Source organism: Drosophila miranda, chromosome 4 (genome assembly GCF_003369915.1).
Source record: "Drosophila miranda strain MSH22 chromosome 4, D.miranda_PacBio2.1, whole genome shotgun sequence".
NCBI classification, from domain to species: Eukaryota; Metazoa; Arthropoda; class Insecta; order Diptera; family Drosophilidae; genus Drosophila; species Drosophila miranda.
The window spans coordinates 28,035,505-28,057,212 of NC_046677.1; the positions used below are offsets into that span (position 1 = coordinate 28,035,505).

General features: G+C 49.9%; 1 protein-coding gene across 5 annotated transcripts; it reads right to left on the minus strand.

The window, feature by feature from the left end:
* Positions 1–115: 115 nt before the first annotated feature.
* Positions 116–21,694, minus strand: LOC108161785 (junctophilin-1). Of its 5 annotated transcripts, none has more exons than XM_033394245.1 (9): positions 21,621–21,694; positions 7,522–8,544; positions 7,240–7,454; positions 6,079–6,347; positions 5,872–6,008; positions 5,665–5,805; positions 3,786–5,589; positions 2,292–2,492; positions 116–2,230 (listed from the first exon to the last, which is right to left on the minus strand). In XM_033394245.1, the coding sequence occupies exons 2-9, from the start codon at positions 7,863–7,865 to the stop codon at positions 2,144–2,146; spliced, it is 3,198 nt and encodes a 1,065-aa protein (XP_033250136.1). In that variant the 5' UTR covers positions 7,866–8,544; positions 21,621–21,694; the 3' UTR covers positions 116–2,143. The 5 variants fall into 5 exon arrangements, with proteins under 5 accessions (XP_033250136.1, XP_017151619.1, XP_017151616.1 ...); XM_017296130.2 differs by lacking the exon at positions 21,621–21,694 and adding an exon at positions 20,120–20,391; XM_017296127.2 differs by lacking the exon at positions 21,621–21,694 and adding an exon at positions 18,284–18,940.
* Between the last annotated feature and the right edge of the window lie 14 nt (positions 21,695–21,708).

The following is a 21,708-nucleotide window of genomic DNA, read 5'->3' on the forward strand; positions in this document are numbered from 1 at the left end:
GACTTTCGACCGCCATCAAAATCTCGGCTACGAGAATTTAATTTATGTGTTTTATTATAGTATTTCAAAAATGTCCTTCATTATCATGCTATCATTTTGATATATTTTCTTTATGTTGATAACTTTTAATAAGATTTAATCTTATGCGTTTTCCAGCTTTATCTTTGAGTATGCTTGCAAATCTGATAAACATAGATACATATATACATAAATAACTCGATTTGCTTGGTTGTTTCATTCAGTTTTGTATGCAAATATAATGCAATATAAATACATGAATCAAGTTCGCATAGCACTTGCACCGCGCGAGTCCTACTACATTTTCATTTCAAACTGTTTTTATTTTAAATTTTCACAAATCAGCCAACAATTTTCAGTTTCAAGTCTTTCAATTCGTAAGTTTTCTGCATGTCTGTCATGTCAGAAAATTTCCAATTTCTCTTTCCTTACATGTGAATGAAAAAGGGCCTTACAAAATATAGGACCAAAGTGAGTTACGTTATGATCGCTCTCCATTTACGAGTACAGTTCTTCTATCGACGCACATCAAATAGCTGAAGAAAGCAGAAAGTTTTACAGTTTACTATAATTGCACTTGAGAGTTTCATTTTCGATATAAATATAAATAGTAAATGGTAAGTGGTAAGTGGTAGAGTTATCAAATAAAAGATTACCGAATACACTTGCTAAGATGCGAATGTGCGGTTTTATTTCATTTCAATATTTTAATGCATAAAAATCTCTATAACAAATGAAAAAGTTCAAATAATAACGTTGAAAACATGTTCGTATATCATAAATTAAATGAAACTAAAAACGATATGTTCCAACACATTGAAATGAAAGTATGAAATTAAACATAAATTATGGAGAAGAAAATAAATATAGTTATACGATATTTTAAAATGTATATATACAGCTTCATTCGTCAACGATCTCAATCCGATGTTTTTAAACATATATATTTTATAGATTTTGTTTTGTTTGGATTTGTTTTCTTTACTATTTTGTTTACCTTACTTCTTTCAAAAATTTTCAACTGGTTAACCCAAAACAAAGCGCGAAAAGCGCCCTAGATTTTCGATTTCTTGGAGCTGCTGCTGTTGCTGCTGCTGCTGCTGCTCGTGTTCTTGTTATTTTCGGTCCCATAAAATTTTGCTAATTATACAAATATAGGTGTCACATCGTTACGAATTGTAATATATAAATATGAGTACATACATATATTATTTAGTTGCCTTTTGTTTTGATTAAGTTTGCTGACTAATGTAGATTCAATTGCAAATAGGAAATAGTTTCTGCTTCTGTTTCTGTTTTCTGTTTTTGGTTTCTTTGCATTTGTCTAAGATTTGCTTTCGTATTACATATGTACGAGTATTATGTAGCCACAGTTCGAATACATCCATATATACATATAAGAGTATTACGTGTGTTCGTTCTGCTCAAACATTGATTATGCTTCTGTGTTTTTGTTTCTTTCATTCTGCTTTACCATTAACTTTACCTTTAGCTTTACATTAAATGTGTAGAAAAATTCGTTAAATTGATTTGCATATAGTTATTTGATCTCGTACTACTGCTGCTGCTGCTGCTGCTGCTGCTGCTACCTCCTCTCCTATCTGGTTAGCCACAAATATAAGTTGTTTAATTGGCTTGACAAATTAATCGAATGGCCGCACAGCCACCCGGTTCGGTTCAAGTATTTTACTAGTAGTTTACTACGATTTGTGCATTGCAGTTCTGCGCTAGTTAATTAGTTAATTATATTATTCTTTAGTTGGCTGCAGTCTAGAATTGTAATTCGATTTTGTGTGTTTGTTCTCTTCTCTTCGCTTCTCTTCTCTTTGTTACTCTCATATTATATATATGATAAACATACGAGTATACGCGACGGGTGTGTGTAGTACGTTGGATACTTATTTTGGTTCATAATTTGTTACTGCAAATGCTAAAAAGTAATTAGCCTCGCCCCCACAAAAGTGTGGGGAGGAGTGGAGTACACAGAGCACACGAAACAGCGCGGGCTGCGCTCTTGCCCAACTGAGCATCTGAGTGACAGTGGCTCCAAAAACGCCGAGCCGAGCGGAGCCGAGTCGCAAGCACATCTGCTCCTGCCTCGTGTCGTCTTGCGTATCCTTCGGCGCTAGGTGAGCATGTAGACAAACAGTAGTGCCAACGCCGCATTGAAAAACAGTACAAGCAGCACCAGCTGCTGGCGCACAAACCAATCCTGGAAAGAAGAACAGACGAAATAGAATGCAACCCACTATCAAGTGTTCGGGAACACTCACCTTAACCTGTGGACTGACCAGGTACAGCAAGGGATTCGCTTTGAGGCGCTCGTTGACTTCGAGCTGTCGACGCACTGCCTCGCGGCGGGCCGAGCCCAGTGCGGATACCTCCTCGCGACTCATGGCCTCGGTGGCACGCGGCAGTTCCTGGAAGTCCGGCATGGACTTCTTTCGCTGCAGCGACACATTGATGGGCACCGTCTAAAAGAAATAAGCAAAATTCATGTATTCCTATGTTGGACACGGAATCAAGCAAAGAGAGATTCTCCACCTCGACAGGCGGCTCAACGATCCAGCTCTCGCTGGCACGACGCGCCAACAGAGCGGGCGAGAACATTAGGTCCTCCTCATCCTCCTCGGGATACCAGTCCATTGTGTGCTTTTGATTTCACAGTGTCAGCAAGAGTTTTACTTCTGCGGCTGCAGCCAGAGCGATGCTTGCATAACGTTGGAAAATTTGTGTAGTGTAGTCCCCCCTACAGGCGGTTCCAACATGTAAACGAGTTGGACATGGCGTTTCGGTATCGGTTTTACTTAGTACAGACAATGGTGACTCGGACGCGAACACGGACACGGACACGTAGACGGAGACGCAGAGAGTCGAGAGTCGCGATTCGTCAGCCAAAAATAGTCGGAACAGAACAACCCACGGCACGGTATGGCACGGCAATGAGCCAAAACAACAACAGATATTGCCGTCCTCTGCCTCTGCCTCTTCCTCTACTTCTGCTTTTTAAATTTTTATGTATTTATCTTGTTTTGAATGGGACACATATGTATATTTATATTGCTACTGCTACTGCTGCTGATCCGAAGTGGCATTCAAAGTGGACCGGACAACAAACGGAGGCGAAACCTCAATCTGCTGTGGCCGACGCGTCGTTTGCTACTAGCGCAGACATTTCGAAAACTGTCGACGGTCGCCAGTCGCTGGCAGGCTACAAATGAGCAGAGTGGCGACAGAGGACAGGCGACACTATTGACGAATGCTTATTCTCACTGGCCTTTCCAATGGCCACTTGTGGAGTGTTCATCCGAGAGATTCAGCAAGATTTAGGCAGGAGAGCCGTAGAGCCGGAGAGCAGAGCACGGGACGTGCATTCCAATCTCTAGCCTCTAGCTGGCTGATCCGCCTGGCGTGCATTCGCACCCAACTAAAAATAGCCCAGAATGGGCACATGTTAGCCCCGCCGCCAGAGAGCTGGCCGAGAAATGTTTGAAAATGAATACAAGCCTTCGGGTTGCTCTGTGCCCCGTACTGGCACTCTCTTAGCCCCACTCGCACTCACACTCACGCACTCCAATGGGATGGGATGGGTCATAGACATACCAAAGTAGATGCTAGATACCATACAAATAAAGTTCATCCCGCGGATTAACTGTGTTATGAAATATACGATATCTGTACATACTTATAGTACATATACCTATAGTAGGCATAGTTCGATTCGGAAGGAGAAAGAACAATAAGTAGATAGAGATGCTGCCACTCACCTTCATCTTCTTTCCGCCACCTTTGCCGCCTATGGCCATGCCCACCGGTGTGGCCGGCTTGGCTGGCAAGTAGAGGCTCTCCGTGCGCTTGGGCTGCAAGGGCGAGGGAATGATATCCTGTCCGAGCGTCCGCTGACGCAGCAGAACGTCCTCGAACGGCTGGTTGGGCGAGGAGAAGAGCGGCTCCGCCGTGTTGCTCTGGCTGGGCGCCCGTGCTGCAGCTCCCAGGCTGGGGGTGCCGGCACGCGACAGTCTGCCACCAGTTCCGGAGGGCAGAGATCCGTTGCCGGTCATGTTTGAGGTGCCGGCGGCTGCTCCCGGCACCGGGGTGGATCCTCGGAATACTGAGCCGGCACGCGGACGCCCGTCGGGTGTGGTGGTTCCGCCGTTGGTCAGCGTGGGGTCGGCGATTCCGGACCGATCAAGCGAGGTCTGGCGGGAGCCGGCAAAGGCGCCGCTCATGCGACTGGCGGCTCGCGCGTACCTGTCGATGGAGGAGTCGCGGCTGGGCGGTCGCTTGTAGTGGTCGAAATGGTCGATGGACGACTGCTGGCCCATCTGGCCCAGCATGGGCGGGCGTCCGCTCCTCTGTTGCTGCTGGGCGGCTGCCATGGCAGCGGCATTGGCAGCGACAGCCTCCTGCAGCTGTTGCTGCTGCATCTGCGAGGCGCGTCGCAGCAGATTGGAGGCATTGTGGCTGGGCGAGGCATGCATCGCGGATTGTTGCTGATGGAGTTGCTGTTGCAGCTGCTGGAGTTGCTGGTTTTGTTGTAGGTGGTGGTGCTGCTGCTGCTGCGGCGACATGTTCGCAAGATTGGTGCCAGCTCCGAACGGAAGCTGCTGCACTTGAGCCTGTGTCTGCGTCTGTGTCTGGTTCTGGTTCAGGTTCATTTTGGCCTGGCCGGGCGGCTGCTGCTGCTGGAACTGATATGCAGGATTCATTTGTGGGTTGCTCTGTTGCTGTTGCTGCTGCTGCTGCTGCTGGGTCTGGTGCTGCTGCTGGTGGTACATCTGATTGATGGCACTGATCACCTGGGCGTGGCTCGGCTGCGCCTGGCTGACCATTCCCGAGAGATCCGTCTGCGGCGAGACGGGCAGCTGCTGCGAGTACATCGACGACGGCACGGGGCACTCGGACTCCTGCTGCTGTTGCTGGGACATGCGCCGCTGCTGCTGCTGCATGTTCAGATACTGCTGCTGGCGCTGTGCTTGCGTGGCATAGGCATCCGATCCGCTGCTGCTCGCCGGCGAGAACTGTCCCGTCTGCTGTTGCTGTTGCTGCTGCAGCGTTGATCCCGCTCCCGATATCGCTCCCGATACCGCTCCCGATCCCGCTCCCATGCCCATTCCCGTTGTCGCAGTCGGTTTCATCCCAGCCTCGGTTGGGGCCGGCGGTGCGCCGCGGAAACGTTCCCGCTCGCGGAAGCGGAGCTTCTCGAAGCGCTCCAGCACCGAGGGCTTAAAGTCCGGGGCAAAGTCCCGGGCCATGCGCACGGCGTTCTCACAGTCGATCCTCGCCTGCTCTGCGGACGTGTCCGCGTTCTGGGCCTTGGATGCGGCGGTGGCCATGCGGGAGATGGCCATGTCGGATCGCTGCATCGCCATTTTGAGGGCGCGCTGGGCGGAGTTGACGGCGGCCGTGATGCGGTCGCGGAACTTGCGCGAGCGCGCCAGGAACAAATGCTTCTTCTTCTGGCTGGTGATCAGGATGTTGTTCTTGTACTTGCCCTCCTCGACGGTGCCGTCGCGGAAGGTGGTCACACCGTAGCCATGCTTCCGGTTGTTGTACCACTCGCCCTCGTACCTTAAAGCGGAAGGATTCAAACGGATTCATTGGCATTCAGTGGAAAAGATTGTGGCTTATGAAGACTAGACTCACTTGAGGCCGTCGCTGCGCTCTGCCACGCCGTGACCACAGCGCTTGTCCTTCTTCCACTCGCCCATGTAGGTCTCCACGACAGTGGGGTCCAGCTGCTCGTCCTCCAAGGTGAAGCTGGCATTGGACTCCGTGTGCGTCGATCTAGATTCAAAGGGATTCGAATTCAATCAGTGGACACTCCGGATGGGTTCTCCGCTTTCCACTTACTTTTGCGTCAGGTTTGACTGCTCGGAGCCGGTGCTGATCCAGGAAGCCGAGGACATGGTGGAGCGTATGCTGCCGGACGCGATCGTGCCACGCTTCTCCAGATCTCCCGTGCTGCGCTGCTTGCGCATCTTGAGGCCCTGCAGAGAGTGAAGAGAAATCAGTTAAAGGCTCCTTCGAAGAGAAGAGAGATCCCAGATGAAGACCCACCATGAGGAATCCCTTCTTGGTCTTCTCCGTCAGACTGTTGCGGCGCACCGGCAGCTTGTCCGACTTGGCCGTCAGCACGAAGCCCCCGCGGATCTCCTCCGACTTCTCCGCGGCCATCTTGGCCGCATTCCCGTTCTCCCCGCTCCGCAGGGAGCTCAGCGAGGCGTGCAGGTTCTTGCGGCGGTGGTGCGAGGCCAGGCCGAAGGGAGCCGAGGTGCGGATGCCGTATCCATGGCGCTTCCCCTCCTGCCACTGTCCCTGGTACTTGCCTGCAATCAGAGCGAATGGTCGAATGAATACTCGTATGCATCAGTCACCTCTGAACTTCTGAATCACAATAAATTGATATGCAAACGATAAGTGCAGCCGCATTGTGTCCTGTCCTATTCCCCCTGCCCTGCTGCTCTTCCACAGGATGTCCCTAAGTGAAGTGTATTTCTATTAATGGCCCCCCCACGTGCCTTCCGCCTGAAGGAGTCCCGTCCCGCCATTTACATGCCTTTCCTTTGCCATTGCCATTTTCTTTGCCTGCGGCAGTGACAGTGGAGTGGGTTGATTGGGAAATGCTACTTAGCCCTCGACTAATGCTAATTAATAGAGTTATGCGCCACTCCGCTCATTCCCTTGGGCGTAAAGGTCGCATTTGCATATTGGGGAACCTTTCCAATTAGGGGGACGCGACACACTTTGGATGGACGGACATTCGGGGAATGCAATGAGGCAGCCACCAATAGACGACGCCACTCGGCCAGAGCAGAGCCATGTGTTTTCCCAACACGAATTTCCCCAGAAAAACCCCACTCACGGTGCAAAAATGTACAAATGGAAACCAACAAACGAAAAGCGGCAGGCAACAGAGCAAAATATCATTGAACCGCGGATGAGAAATAAAAATATGACGTCAGGGTGGGTCACTCTTCCTCCCCGTGTGGCACAAACACATACATACACACACACGGACACACGGACACTCGGACGCCTACAAATGATTACAGAAACGTCAAAAAGTAAAACAGAAGCAGAGGCAGAGCAGAAGCAAGCATTCGTTTTTGCCGCGTTTTGAAACCGAGCCAAAAACCAAACGCAAAATGATCTCATGCACGTATTACGTATACGTATAACGTATACGCAACGCGCAGTGGGTGCCCGATGCCCTCTTACCTCCATCGGCGTAGGTCTCGCAGCCGGAGCCATCCTGGTAGCCCTCGTTCCAGGTGCCCTCGTATTTGGCCGTCGACACGGTGCTCTCCCGGACGCCGTAGCGTCCCTTATGGCCGTCCTTCGACCACTCCCCGCGGTAGATCTGCCGCCCGATCTGCTCCACGCCCAGGCCATGGCGACGACCGTTCTGCCACTGGCCCTCGTAGTGGGATCCGCTGCAAGCACACAACAACCAGAGGTCAATCCCTGCGTAAGGTTTTCTTTGCCATTGGCAGTACTTACCTGGGCCAAATGTACGAGCCGGAGACCTCAAAGCCATAGTTCCAGGCTCCGGCATAGGCGCCCTGGTGCTTGGGTCCCGTGCAGACGCCGTGTCCGTGGGCCTTGCCCTCGTCCCAGCCGCCGCAGTAGGTGCCGCCATCCTCAAAGTCGAAGCGGCCGCCGCTTATCGCGGCACGCCTCCCGCCTTGGCCTGCAGCCTGGCCAGCAGAGGCGGCGGCATAGGCGGCCGCGTCGCCGCCATTCTGCTGCAGCTGCTGCTGCTGCTGCTGCTGCTGCTGGAGCTGCTGCTGTTCGAGCTGTAGCTGGAGTTGTTGCTGCTGCGTGAGTTGGCCAGCCTGTTGCATGCTTCAAAGCTTCGTTCTCTCCCTTCCCGTTCCCTTGCCCGTTCCCGTGCACTCTCTACAGGTTGCCTCCTCCTCCTCTACAGTTGAGTATCGTTGTTGGCTTGAGCTTTTTATGCTTTCGTTTGCTGCTCATTGATTTTCCGCTCGATTGTTGCACTTCTCCTTCTCCTTGTTGTTGCTTCTGCCTCATCTGCATTTAGTGTGGCTGCTGCTGTGGCTGCTGTTGCTGTGGCTCCTCTTAGCTCCCCTTAGCTTGGGTTTAGTGTTTAGTTTAGTTTAGTGTTTGGTGTTTAGTTCGTTTCGCTTAGTTCGTTAGCTGCTCTGCTTAGTGCTTAAATGTTCTTAATTGTTGTAGTTGTAGTTGTATTTGTAGTTTAGTTAGGGGCTAAAACTATGTTCCGTAGTTGTTAAATTGTTGGGTTTTTTCACTGAAACGCGAAAGTTACAATTTGTCGGCTCTCTCCTGCCCTTCTTCTGCCGTTCTGCCTTCTCCTGCTCTCTGTTCTCCTGTTCTCTGCTTGTCTTGGTCTTGGTGTTGGTCTTGGTCCTGGCTCTGCCTCGGATGCTACAGTTGAATGCCCCAAGAGTCTATCGATAATGGCGTCTGACAATTGTTGTGCTCTATGCTGATGTCGTAGGCCATTCTTGTCCTGTCACCAGAAAGAAGTCTGAGAGCGATCTGCAAAAAGCGACAAAACGAGAGATTCATGAATGTTCTATAGAACTATAGATTATGCAATTTTAGTAAACAGTCGGCGAATGGAATACCAGAAGCATTTACTGAACCCTCCGGATCGGAGCCCTGTATCTGTATGCGAATCTTTTTGCATATTCCGAATGATTTATTGATTTTCATCTGTCGAAAGAATTGAGCGATTCCCACCGATTGCCCCTTCCCAGCAGTTCCCCCTTTGTTCGAGTAGTGCCACGCACGTAACGTGATTTTAACGATCTGAAATGAGCGGAGGGATTGTTGAGGGTTGGAGGGGAGGAGACAGCGGGAGACAGTGGGGAAATGGAAAATACCTTGGAGAAAGTCGAGGACGAGCGGATGATGTGATGCGGTGACGAATAATAATGGATTCGATGTAATTGCATTCGATTTGATGCGATTGCAGTGTGCTCTTCTCAATGTAGATGCGATTCATAGTTTTATTCTTTTCTCAGGCACTGGCGCTGCCGCTGGCGCTGGCACTGGCACTGGCACTGGCCAAAACCAAATCTATCTTCCCCGCACACAGAGCACCCCCACACCTATCCACAAACACACATACGAGTATGTACATATATCTATCTATCGAATATATACTGTAGGTGTGTGTCTGTGTGCACGAGCCACGTCAAATGCCACAGAATTCTCAATGGCAGGCGGCAGCCGCCGCCTCTCGAGTGGATTTTCTCTGTGCTCAGCTGTTCTCGGGGCAGGGCAGGGCAGGGCAGGGCAAGCCAGCAGATGGATCGATGCCTGTGCGATTCAGATGTACGCCCGATAGCAGTAATAGAATATAACGAAGAGTGCATAGTAGAAGGCGAAGGCCACGCACAGTACCTGCAGGGTTCTCTTCATAGTCTCTCAGTTGCACTTCTCCTGCATTCGATGGGGAGTTATGCTCTGCTCCGATCAGGGAGTGGAGGCCATGTGTGCTCTGCCTCTGGAGAGCGAGGAACCAGTGGAATTTTTCGAATGCTTTACGATGACGACGATGAGTAATCCCAGACTCTGCCCCGTAGTTGTATAATATAGATTTTATTATAAGTATTTTGCGCTCAAATTGTTTGTAGGATTATTTCGAATATTCTACCCCCCTCCCGCTGCCCCGCGGAACATGGAGTGGGGGGAAAATATTTGTGTATTACTTCGACAAGTTTTTGGCTTTGCTTTTCTGGAATCGAATTCCGCTTCCTGCCGCCACACAAGCCATCAAGTGACACACACATTCTCAATCGACAAATTCCCGAATATCCGAGGAGCCTGCTTCATGTCGAACGTGGAGCGGCAGGAGGTACAGGGGGAAAGCCCTGCCGGAAATGATTTTATTTGCGAATGGAGGTTTGAAGATTGAGGACTGCTTCAGGTTATGCAAACAGTTCAGAGTTCAAATGCACTCCCTCACAGGAAGCGGAGAACGGGAGACAGTGGGAGAGTGCTTTCTGGTCGGGGCATGCCCCCCATCATCCGTTCGGGCTCTGCCCCCAGGCCCTTGTTTACTTTAACCATCTTGCAACATTGCGTATTCCGCAAACATTTTGCTTGGCCGCTTCTTCGGTTTTTCGGTTTGGATTTTTTCCTGCTTCTGCTTCTGGTTTCTGGTTTGCCTCTCGCCTTTTATTGTTCTTCTGCGGTCGACGCCAAAACGATTTTGGTTTAGACGCGACGAGAGGCGAATTCTTCAGAAGCTTTGTTATTAATAGACAACATCCACACACCGAGCAACGAATCACCGTTTGCGGGGCATGGGATTGCTCGAGGGATTGCTAGTGGGATTGGGAGAGGCGGTGGCAGAGGCAGCACAAAGGAGAGTTGCTCCACTGTCCCGGCATCGCCAGACTCCAGACTGTGGGGGCAATGTTGTTTTGTTTAAACATTAATGATGATGAAAACAAACGCAACTACCGCTGCTCGTGGGAGCCACTGACTCTGTCTCTGGCTGGGCTCCTCTCGGCTCTTGGGCAACATTTGCCCCTTCTGTTGCGCTAAACAAATGGATATTCCAGCAACAGCAACAGGCGGAATATGGCCAAAAGCAATTGCTGTTGCCGAGCAGAGGGGCAGGTTGGTTGACCATAAATCGAAGCAGCAGCAATTATTATCTGGCAGACAAATGGAGCAATCAATCCAGTCCAATCCTATCCCATCCAATCCATTCCGAAGCAAGTGGCTGCCTGCCTGCCCAGGGCATTCTATTATCACTCTCGCTGCTCTCCTCCTTCTCCTCCTCCTCTGTGATAAAGAACATCATCCTACGTATGAGCATTTATTTATAAACAAGACAGCGGCCAGTGGCCAGTGGCCAGCAGCTAGTGGCCAGCAGCTAGTGGCTAGTGGCCAAAGGAGAGCGGACAACGGAGAGCGGTATGTATCATTGTTATTTTAAAAGATTTTCTTTCGAACAAAGAGAGGCGACGGCGTCGGCGTTGGCGGCACATACTCGTAAAATGGGATACAACTGAACCGAAAACTGAAAACTGAAATTCGCTCGACGAGCAACCGAAAATATTCGTAATATTCACTGTACGAGTGTACAAGTATTCAACTGTATTTTAGTGCTTGTCTCCGTCTCATTTTCTGTCTTTTGATTTTATTTTCTTTTTGGCAAATCCGTCCCCGCCCCTCCCGCTCTCCCGGTCTCCCGCTCTCTCTGCTTGCCTCAGATTTAGATGAACATTAAATAATAGTCCACTGACTGACTGACGTCGCACAGTGGGGTTGTCGATTCTGCCCTCCTCTGGCCTCCTCCGATAGAACCCAAACAACAATCATCCCATCTGCCATCCTCCTGTGGCCTACTGCCTGTGACTGTCTGTGTGTGGGTGTGTGAGTGTGTGTTTGTTTGTTTTTTGTTGGTTTCAGGCGTTTCACGCTTCAGTTTTTGGTTTCTTTAGAGATGGATCATTCTGTTTTTCGTTGCGGACTTGCCTGCACTTCAATCAATTCGCACTGCACTCTCACTCTTACTCTCTCTCTATCTCCTTCTCTCTTATAGACACACACACTCACACACACACACACACTGTAAAAAGAACACGCAGCGTTCAATTTTTGGTATTTTTAGCATATTTTTTCGTACAACTCGCACTATATTATAGTATACTCGTAGTATAGTATAGGAACGAAAGGAAAGGCAAGGAGAAGACGATGCCAGAGGCGGAGAGGCTAAGACTGGGACTGGGACTGCTACTGGTACTGGGACTGAGAGGCACTCTGGCAGTCAACAGCATTCGGATTCTCTAAATTGAAATTATTTATAGGTTCACATAAATTAAGTATTAACACCCGACCAGACAGAAGACGCCACCGAGCACGACTACTGACTGTGGCAGTAGTTATTGTTGTATGCCTATGCCTATGCCTCACTTTAGAGGCAGGAAGGAAGGTCTTTTACTTGACACGCTTTTCTCAGACGCGCTCAGATGCATCCCAGCCAAAAGAGACGGCAAGTAGCAAGTGGCAAGTGGCAGGGAGAGAGAGCAGAGAGAGAGAGAGAGCGACAGAGCGGAATGTGGCAAATGGAAAATGGCGAATGACAGCTTGACTCTTTGCCCCAATCGATCCGATGCACACAGCAGACACGCACACACACACCGATTGGATTCTTTATCCAATCTAAATTGGATTCATAATCTGATTATTATTCAGAGAGGATTACTTGTGGCACAGTGGATCGATCGGGCGGCATCCCGGTAATCCCTTGATTGCTTTCGAATTTATCGATTTTTTTCGATTGCAATCATTCCGTTTATCAATGTGTTGTTTTATAACTTATTTAATGCCATGAAAATTAAATTTTCCACACATTCATACACGCACACACGCACAGATGTGGAGCAGAGAAGAGGAAACTCGGTAAAATTTGTTAAGAAAAAAATATGTGAGATTTTAAAATGTTGTATTGTCGAAGTATGTGTGTGTGTGTGTGAGTGCCACACCGCACAGAAGCGCACACACACGGTAAAAATAGCTATAGAAAGGCAGAACGGCAGAAAGAAAAGCTGAAAATCCCGTGCCTTTCAAATGCTTCTAGTTCCAAACGGTTCTGCACATCGTCCGCTCCGCTGACAGCTGGCAGTGTACGGGGCAGTGGGCCGTTGTAGATTCGATTCGATTCGATCTCCGATCCGATCTAATCCGTCACGGGATGCGGATACCGATAACCGGTTACGGATACACGGATACGGGTAACGAGCGACAGTCGCTCGGAAGTGGTGCGCGTGGAAGGACGACTCGTCGGTCGGGAGGTAGAGCGACACAGAGCGACAGAGCGAACGGAACGCACGAGCGGCGGGCGACGACTGGCAGCCGCTGGGGAATGCGATTTGCGGATCGAGATTGGGATCTCTCTCGATCTCGGGGAACGCGGCCACGCAGTAACGACGACACGGCAGCGCGGAGACGGATGCGACGGTACCACGGGGCGGATGGCTGATGGCTGGCAGGCAGTAGGCGGTAGGTTCGAGGCGCGTTGCGTTACGTTGCGTTGCGTATACGCCCAGTTGAACTAACTTTGCTCTGAGGACGGGCCAGTAGGTCGACGCGACATCCAAGCGACACGTCCAAACGCCAAACGCTTGCAAAGCGAAAAGAAATCCCCGCCGTGGTCCACGGGAGATTCAAGCCAATTTACTCTCGCCGAATGTTCATTTCAGGGATGTGTCTCGCTGAATTCATCCGAGAACGAGAACAGATCGAGAGAGAGCGACTGGAAAGCGACAGACGAGAGAGGGAGAGAGGAGAGACTACAAAATATGTCGCTTCTCTCTTTGCATCTTCAGTTCTTCTTCTAGCAAACAGCTGTTATATGCTGCCCCCACAGATGCGCAGATACACAGATACATCTATATGCTGTACACACAGATACATACACCCATCCATCTTTATGAGCAATATTTGGGCATAAATGAATCGCCTCAAAGAAATATGAATGAATGAATGAACGAACGATCATCGTTTCCCATGCATCCACCCATCGCCCCTCCACTCCTCCGCTTCTCTCTTTCTAGTATATGGATTCCCTCTGTATTGGTATTCCGTAGTCCGTATATTCGCAATCTTGCTCGGGGGCGCTGCTTTGTTTGCTTTTGGGGCCCAGGTAATTGGCTGAATGACAGGCGGCGGGTAATGGACGCTCGCTGGCTGCTGACTCATTCACCTGATGGACAACAGCTCCCAATTCCCGATGCCCGATGCCTGACCCAGTCATTGGAGGCAGTTTACGCGTGGGCGGAGAACGGAGGCGAACGTTCATAGAAAAATGTTATGTGGTGTTGGTGATAATTGACTGGAGAATGTCCCTTCCTCCCTTCCTCCCTACGATCGACATAGCAGGGATAATAGCAGGGCAAGCACTTTACAAGCTGCTCAGTGCACACCCCCTGTGTCCACTTAATAATGCATCGGACCGTCAAATATGCTCCACTTTACAGGAAATGCAATTACCCCACATAAACCCGGAGTCGCAGAAGGAGCATCGGGGAAACCCGCTGATGGGGAGGCAAGTGGCTACCTACCTCTGCCATTTCTGTGCCCTTCTGTACACATCACAGGCCATTAACCGGAGTACACACGCACCCAGGAGTAATCCAGAGTCCCGAGTGCCCAGGGAGAAGGAAGCAGGGAGCAAAGTGCTCCCAAGCAAACAGGCTATACAATACAATTTCCAAATTAAAAGACAAACAAGTAAATACAAAACGCGGGCAAACACACGGCCAGGCACGCATACCCTTCCGAAGGAGCCCTCCCACTCCTCCCGGCGACTCGTTCGGTTTTTACGCCGGGAAATCCCAGGAAAAGTGAAAGGGAAAGAGTATTCCAGCCTGCTTGTGTTTACTATTTCATGTTCCCCCATTTCTACTTTCCATTTCCCTTCCTATTGTTTCATACACACGCAACGCTCGCTTTGAGCCCGGTCAACACGCACTCGGCCACGAATCGAGACATCGCCCATCGTCCCAGTTCTGTCCCTGTCCCATCGATGCTTTGGCGGCCCGGCCAATGCAGGCCGTGCACTACATTATTGTAGAATAGAAGACGTGCGGGTGGCACCATGGGGCACCCTGGGACACGACACCCGTCTCCCATCCGACATCCGTCGGTCAGAGTGTTGGGTGCTCGGTGCTCGGTGCTCGGTGCTCGGTGCTCGGGGTTCGGGCTCTATAATAAATACAAATAAATCTGCAGGCCTCTTTCTGACCGCAAAAACAATAAATACACAAGAAAGGCAATCTGATTCATTTGTCAAAAATGTTTGCTGTTTGCCATCACAGAGTACAGAGGAGTACAGAGGTCTCATCGTGGCTCTAGAGCAATCTTTTCCCTTTGCTGCCGGATTTATGAATTTTTAATGCTCTTTTAATTCGTTTTTGATTGTCCAGCATACATATTGTCTTTGTGCCGGTCTTGTTTTTCCGAATTCCATTATTTACGATATCTTCTCCGTTGCGTGGACTTTTAATTTGTTTCCTTCTCGGAATTTTATGGAAGACAAGGCCTGATGTCCGATGTCCAGAGATCATCAGACGGGAGGTAGGCGGAAGTTGCCTCAGAAATAGTACACCCATGAATCACTCATCCCCCCCCCCTCCCACTCCTCCCTCATACTTCATGCTTCATGCTTCATGCCTCATGCCCCATACAAAGTTTTGACAAACGACGGAAATCGAAACTCGGGAAACATTTCCTTGAGTCGAAAACAATCGACAGGCACTGTGCCTCCTCCGGTGGCAAATTGCTCGCACACTCTCGGACACAGATACGCAAATGATGCACACGCACAGCCCCTCCCGCTCGACCGAGGGGGTCCCTTGATTGATGACCCCTTGATGATGGAATCGAGACGGAGGATCCTGTCGTTCTAATGGGTGGAATAATTAGGATGCATTAGAGCGAAGGGGGAGCGCAGGAGATCAAATCGGGGCTCGAACAAACGTTGTTCTATGACACGTAATCATCTTTCATGGAAATGAAATCCCTCCCCCTCCCACAAAGCCCCTCCCCGTAATTACCGTACAATCGTGAAGTACTCCAATACCGATTCCACTCGAAATCGGGGCAAACTGCAGACACTTGCAGAGGAGAGGAGGGGAGAGAGAGGAGGGAGAGGAGAGGACCTGCTGCCGCAGCAGCAGCAGCAACGACACGGGGCAACAAAACAGGCAAAGCTCTGAGAAATCCGATATATATAATGAAATATTCATGCACACACACACACATGCGTCTCTCACTCTCTCTCTCTCTCGCTTTCTCTTTGTCTGTGAGTATTTTATTGTTGTTTCAAATACAAAAGGATTGAGAGCCCCATACACACACACACACACACGCATGTTCATGTACATATACATGCATTTACACTTACACTTATGCAAATAAAAGTTATGGGTGGCTTGTGTTGGAGGGGTGGAGGTGGGAGAGGGGGAGCATAATAAGAATAACGAGAACATCGAGCGACAACAACTTGAGGCAGCGTCAAGTGAGCCCAAAGACCCCTCCACACACACACACGCAACACACACACACAGGACACATACAGGACACACACACAGGACACCAAGATGGATATTTAGTAGTGGGTTGGGGGTGGGAGAAGGCCATCATGCCACATCCCACACCCCACACACCACACCCCACATGCCTCATCCTCTCGTCCGGATGGGTGCGATAAGCCCGAAAGCCGACAAAGACAATGCTCAAGCCAAAGCCAAGCGAAATCGACATCAGCATCGACGTTAAGTGTTTATGGGATAATACATGCATGTGGCATGTGGCATGCGGTGTGCGGCATGCGGCATGTAGTGTGCGTGTATGCCACACGATTACAACAATAACAATAAAAGCCAAGGGGACAAAGGCAGCAGGCAGGAGGCAGCAGGCAGGAGGCAGGAGGCAGGCAGACAGTCAGCCGGCAGTTAGGCCAACACTTTGGCACAGATACGCGCTCTCAAAGATACTTTTCGGCCGTGCATCTCATCGTCTGATCTAATCGGGAAGGGGTCGAGTGGCAGTGCTCTGGCTGCTGCTGCTGCTGCTTGGCCTCCTGCTGCGCGGCGACACCAATTCCGTTCTCCAAAATCCCCAGTCGGAGGGCTCCAATCCAATCGAGGCCAGCGGCGGATGTGCAACGGGAGGCCATTCCATCAATTTGTTTAAGCAGCAGCGGAGGAAATTGTGTTACTCCTGGGAGCTGTTACATAAGCCACGTTCTGCGTGTGTCGGCACAGAGGCCCATTATTCTAGGGGTAAATATGCATGTTGTGCCACGTAGTGGCTAATGAATGGGAAACCGGGAACAGAACGTGTCACAGCGTAGAAAGTACGATGGCAATGCAACAGGAATTGGGGAGCAACTGCAGTGTCTCCCTCCCTTCCGGCCGTCTTCCTGCTGTCCACAAAATGTGCCATTTACTAACTAATGCCCACCACCTCACCCGGCCACCCCTTGCAACTGACACACACCAATCTCTGGACACTCTGGCAGCTCTAAGCCAACAAATCTCGCCCAGCGACCAAGCAAATGGAGGCAAACAGAACAGAGTAGATCGGGCATGAGACAGGGGACAGCACACAGGAGACAGGGCACACGACACAGGACACAGGACACAAGACGCAGTGCAGAGGAAGGCAGAACAAACAACAGCGCAACAGCTAGAACTAGAGCCCTGGAGCTGGAGCCAAAGGCAAACACAGCAAAACAGACAGCGAGACGCAGAGCGACAATCGGGAGGGGAGGGGGGCTGGACGGGGAGTTGCACATTCAATTTAAAATTTCCTGTGTTCCAAATGCAAGGACATGGGGGGCAGGACATGCTTCTGCTTCTGCTGCTGACGAAATGGAATGACAAACAGGAGGCGCGCTCAGAGGCGAAGGGCGGACTAGGCAAAGAGCACACGGGATATCCGTTTCCGCTCTGACAAGTGCCATCGCTCTGCTCTGTTCTGCTCTGCTCCGCTCTGCTTCGGTCTCTTTCTTGTCTTCGAGTACTCCTTGGTGGCACATTCACATTCCGCCACAAGCTGCCACAAGCCGCACACAAAGTTGCAATGAAGCGCAGTTTGCGCCGTCTTCCGCTTCCCACATATACACCCACACACACACATCCGCAGGCACTTTCGCACACAGTCACACAAGCACATTCAGCGTTTAGCGGCCGCATGCAAAATTCAAATTGACATAAACACTGTCGGTCGACACACATACTGGGACGGGAGGGGACGAGAGGGGACACTGGGAGAAGGAGACGTTCGCTTCATTTGTGTGGCTTGTGTCCGGGTGTGTGACTGTTGCTGGCTATAAAAAGTGAACACCACTCATCCATCTACCCATCCACCCATCTATCCATCCATCCACCCATCCACCCATCTACTCATCCATCCGCTAGCCGCCATTCGCCGTGTGGTACGTGTGGTACCAACAACAGTAACAACACGGAAAATGACGAATTAGTGTGTGCGACGGCGGCGGGGACAGAGACACCAGCAAGGCAAGGCAAGGGCACACGCCACACGACACACGACTCGACACTCCACTCCACTCCATGCCACACCACAACACTCTCTCTCTCTCTCTTTCGCTCTCGCTCTCCTGCCACTCTCTGAATGTGACGCACAGGCTAGAAGTTAAGTTTGTTATTTCGATTTTTCCCTAATCCGATCAAGATGGGTCAAGGACAATGGAGAGACGACAGACAGACAGCAGGGCTCTACTCACACGGATCCTCAGGGCTCCAAAGGCAGGTGGCTCTTCTCCGACTGCTTCCTGGGAAAACTGGGAAAACTACTCGTCTGCAGAGGGCGGAACAGTGATGCAGTAGTTGTAGTTGTCTCCGAGAATTGTTCGAGAGTTTATTTTTAGAGCGAGAACTAGCATTAGCCGCCCCAAAGAGCAATTATCCGATCTGTTTGACTATTTATCTTTCCGCCTGGGCCTGCCCCGCGTTGCGTCGCCAGCTACTTGTGGATTCTTTGTCTCTGTTTCGGTCTGTTCTGTTCTGCTCTGTCATTCGCTCGATTTCAATCTCAATCTTGGTGCAATCAGTGCAATCCTCAGTCCAATTGCCACAATAATAATTGCCACAGATACGTACAAATATCTACATACTCGTACAATATGTATCTGTGGATATAAGTATCTCGCTTCGCGTTCAGTCTCTGTTGTTTTGTCGATTCGATTGTTTATTTTATAGTTAAGATTTTAGTTATGCCCCGCTCCTCTCGATATTCTCCTTTTGCTCTTGCTGCGGACAGGTGGCAGGTGGCAGGGGGGTTGGCTGGGGAGGTTAATTTTATGTGCGCCCGCTTTGAAAATATTTCTATTTTGTGCGATGCGCGCGCGTTCGTTTCGTTTTAGTTGTTGGTTCGTTTCACACTGAGCGGAAAATCATTGAACATTTTTCCTGCTCAGGCGAAAATGTTCTTCGGCGAAAGAATCGAGCAAGAAGAAAGCAGCCGCTGCCGCTGCTGCAGGCCCAATGGCGGGAGAGAATGCGAGAGGCGGTGAGAGGAAAGAGGCAGGCGCCCAACGGTCAGCAGTGGGAAGCTTTTGCCGTTGTTTGCCCCCGAAAGTTGCCAGACCACGTCACAGGGCCAACATGGCGTATGCGTAACGCGGTTTATCCTTCTGCACCAATTCTTCGCCCCCATCCGCTCCATTTCGCTGACTTATCGCTATCTCTTTAATCCCCCATCAAACAACAACAACAACAGGATTACTGATTGCAAAATCAGCCAAAAGCCAAAGAACGTAATCGGCCAGAACTTGGACGAAACTCGACTCCAGGAATCACGGCCCTCCCGCCAAATTCTTGGGACAACTTTGTCGTTGCTTGGCCAAGAAATTCCTTCAATTATCTCTGCCAGATGGCGGGAGTGGGGTTGTGGTTGGGGTTGGGGTTGAGACAAGCAATTTCAAACTTTTTAGCGTGCCACCACTTCCCCCGCCCCCCTCGTCACTGAATGCGTATATGCGAGAGTATTCTGGAAATATCCTGAACCAGAAAATCCCAATCCCAATCAAACGAAACATAAGCCTGTTCCTCATATTTAACCTTCAGCGGAGGCTCAGTGGACTTTGAATTATAAATTAATTAGAGTCGGAAACGGGCAGTCGAGAGTCGGATGCGGGGAAACGGAGGTTGAGGTTGAGGTGGAGGACACAGAGACGGATACGGGAGCAGAGAATGGTGAAACGACAATAAACCGTGTTCAAGGACTCCCCACTCACATGAACTGGCAGGAGGATACAATTGTGTGCGTGTGTGTGTGTTTTGTTTGAGTGTATCGTGTACGTGTGTGTGTTTGTGTGTGTGTGTGTGTGAGTGTGAGTGGCATCTACAGGTAGCCGCAGCCACGACACCCACAATCCTCGAGCCCTTGCCAGTTTTTGTTTCGATTTTCTAACGAAATCGAAACTCTACACACGATAACATAGAGAGACAGAGAGAGAGAGAGCCACTCAGAGAGAGAGAGAGAGAGAAAGAGGGTTGCTGAAAACAGAGAAAGAGAGAGCGACGAAGAACAACAAAGAAAGAGAAAGAGAGGCACCTACTGCGCTTCAGAAAATGCATCCAACGGAGTCTGCATCCTCCTCTGGCATCCTTGATTCCTGCACTGCAAGCAAGTCCCCTAGCTCCAGGTCCGAGTCCGCGTCAGAGTTTCGTTTTGCTTATTCAACTCCACTTTTCGCACGAGTACGAGTACGATCCTGTGTTCCATTTAAAAGTTTGTAGGCCCCGTTTTGGGTAAATAATTCATGGCAAATATTTTTAAGCGCACACACAGGGCATAGGACACAGGACAGAGGGCACACACACGCGCGCACGACGAGGAGTCGTGCCAACACTCGTTCACCAACACTACGGTAACCGCGTTACCAAAACAAGCCTCTAGCACGGGCGGCTGCCTTCAAGGATAAACAACAACTCGTCTCGACTGTCCTGTGGCAACTGGCGACTGAGGCAAGCTTGTGCCAATATGGCAATGTGGCAGCGCAGCGCTACTGCAGTTGGAAGCTCTCCGCTGTTGACCAAGTTTCCATCGGCTGTGGTTCGGCTTTGGGTTCGGACTCGGATTCGGGCCTGGACGCGCTGTGTGGCATGTGGCATGTAGGCCAAAACAGAAACGAGCCTCCTTTTTATCGAATTTTTGAGCGCAACGCATGACACAGCCAGCCCCCGAAATCTCCCCTTGGAAAAAGGACGAGAGAGAGAAGAGCGAGAGAGAGGGCTGCCAGGCAGAGCGGAGCCGTGTGCTTGCGGTAAATTGCAGGGCAACAAAGTTGTAAACAAATCATTAAAGTGCCAGGAATGCCCACCCCATACCCCAAGCTGCAGGGTTGGTGGCAGAGTGACCTACTCGTGTGAGTGTGGTGTGCCCTGAGCTTTCCCAGAGCTTTCTTTGATTCAATTCCTAAAGATGGTAGTATAAATAATCGAAATGATTTGTGATACAGTTTTATCTGGAGGTAAAGTAAACGCACCTCTTTCAGATTATTAATCTTTTCTAGATATCAAAATATATATCTTTGTTCTAATCAATATATGTATGTAAGGTCGACCGATCTTCATCGAGATTAACTCCCTGAGAAGCCGCTGAGCCTTTGGCGCATTGGCGATCCGGGCTGCCACAAGCCGGAAGTTACAGTCGCCATCTGGCGGCAGCACTTTCATATGTTCAAATTTCCACAATTTCAAATGTAAACAACAATTTGGTAGAAAACTTGCGAGAGAGAGGCAGAAACGTGCGAGAGAGAACAGCAAAGGAATAGGAGCTTTTTGTGCAACAACAAATGGTTTTTGTTTGCTAGCTTTTATTGTTGATTCTGAGAGCGAGCAGCAGCAGCAGCTGTATCTTTGTCTGTGTCTGTGCCTGAGTCTGTGCCTGTGTCTGTGCCTGAGTAAGCAACTGTCGCTGTTTCGGTTTCAATGTTCGCTGAGAGTTAGAGAGAGAAAACAAGGTGCACACACACTGGGCCTGGTTCGCAGGTAAATGGCTAAAAATTCCACAATTCTGACAGGGATTAAGGGGTGATTGAAATACAGTAAACTCACCGGAAACAATGTGCGGATCAAATCCTCTCCGAGATCCCTCTCTTTGTCCATTCCGACACGACGTCGCTGCTCCACTGTGCAACAATTT